The sequence below is a fragment of the Laccaria bicolor genome, genomic scaffold, assembly GCF_000143565.1.
Source record: "Laccaria bicolor S238N-H82 LACBIscaffold_47 genomic scaffold, whole genome shotgun sequence".
Taxonomy (NCBI): Eukaryota; Fungi; Basidiomycota; class Agaricomycetes; order Agaricales; family Hydnangiaceae; genus Laccaria; species Laccaria bicolor.
In genome coordinates, this window is record NW_001889918.1 from 393,972 (window position 1) to 395,508 (window position 1,537).

The 1,537-nt window shown below is 48.7% G+C and overlaps 1 protein-coding gene across 1 annotated transcript; it reads right to left on the reverse strand.

Annotated features, from left to right (window-relative positions):
- Window positions 1-849: 849 nt before the first annotated feature.
- LACBIDRAFT_333137 (plasma membrane H+-transporting ATPase) lies at window positions 850-1,496 on the reverse strand (the record flags this gene model as incomplete). Its single annotated transcript, XM_001887748.1, has 2 exons — window positions 850-1,441; window positions 1,462-1,496. The coding sequence occupies 2 exons, from the start codon at window positions 1,494-1,496 to the stop codon at window positions 850-852; spliced, it is 627 nt and encodes a 208-aa protein (XP_001887783.1).
- Window positions 1,497-1,537: the final 41 nt, after the last annotated feature.

Consider the following 1,537-nt stretch of genomic DNA (forward strand, 5'->3'; position numbering starts at 1 on the left):
CTCCGATTACCCCCTCCAACAACCCTCCAAGCCCAACACTCAACAAACTTCTACTAATGCGAAACGGAAGGAAAGGCCTTCGTCTGATTCTGAATTAGACATGGATTTTAAACCACATTTTCCGTCCTCCAGTCGTCGTTGATTGGCTCCCACACAGGGCAAACAAAAGGTAGCATCGGTGCCACCCCCATGTCAGTCGACTGCATCTCCGCCTAAGCCACACACTCCAAAGAAAGACGGAGAGCAGAAGAGGTTGAGTTTCACATGTCTATTTTGCAGGGAGAGGAAAATTGCGTGTGGTCGCCCAAGTGAGGATGAACCTGACCAAACTTGCACGTACACAATCGACTTCATTTGATGTTAGTGTTCTTACCACATTTTTAGTCAATGTCTGCGTCGAGATCTCACATGTGAATACCTGAAGGGGTCGAGGCGAGGACAGCATAAACGTGGTCCCAAGGGAAAAGCCAGGCATCAATGAACACTAGTGTTATGCTTCCTTCGCAGGATGTTTTAGTTTCATTTGTAATGTAATTTTCTCCAGCTTCTTGACATATCTTTGAGGCTGTGCTATATCATCATGTGTAGTATCATATAGAACCCTGTATTCATCTTGACCGAATGTTACGGGTGACTGGAATACATTACAGACTAGAAAGGACAACCATTAAGCTTTTCACCTGTGCAATCACAGCACGCAATTTTAAACTGCTCCCAGTCCCACTTCAGTTACACCGATAACAGCGGTCCAAACTGCCCAGTTCCATTCCTCCGCCCAGAAACCAGGTTTCATACAAACCACTTCGATGTTTCGTCCTTCTGGATCAATGATGAATACGGCGTAGTAAGTCATGAAGTACTGAGGGCGCAATCCCGGAGGCCACGGATAGCAAAGTCTTCTACGTCCTTCTCCAACCTCTCCTCCAGCTCCTTGGTCTTGTTGCGCGTGCAAAGTTCGATGATGATACCCGTCATACCCTTGGTGACACGCTTCAGTTTGCCGGTCGACTCTTCACGGTATGTGATCTCGGTACGCTTATCGACGGGGTTGAACGGCTTGAAGTCGAGCAGTTTGATTCCGGCACGAGCACGGGCTGTATCTCCGAGCGCTTGAACGACGGACGTGTCAATGGCGTCCTGATTCTCCACACGCAAGGCGTAAGCGGAAAGGAGTATAACATCTTCCGTGGAGAAGGGGCTGTATGTCTGGATAGTGTTGCGGTCGATGGTGAGCTTGTTGGTGGTCAAAGTTCCGGTCTTATCAGAGCACAGGATAGTAACGCCAGCCAACTCTTCAATGGCGGTGATGCGTGTATCAATGGCCTTGTACTTGGCTAATTGCTGAGCACCGACGGCGAGGGTGATTGAGAGGACGGTGGGCATGGCAATGGTGATACCACCGATGAGAAGAACGAGGATGTTGTCAAGACCATCGCGGTACCTGTACTACAGCCAGCGTACAAAACAAACATTTCCGCAATGACGAAGACATCCATGGTGACAAGACAGAAAGATCCGAATTGAGCCAAAACCTCTG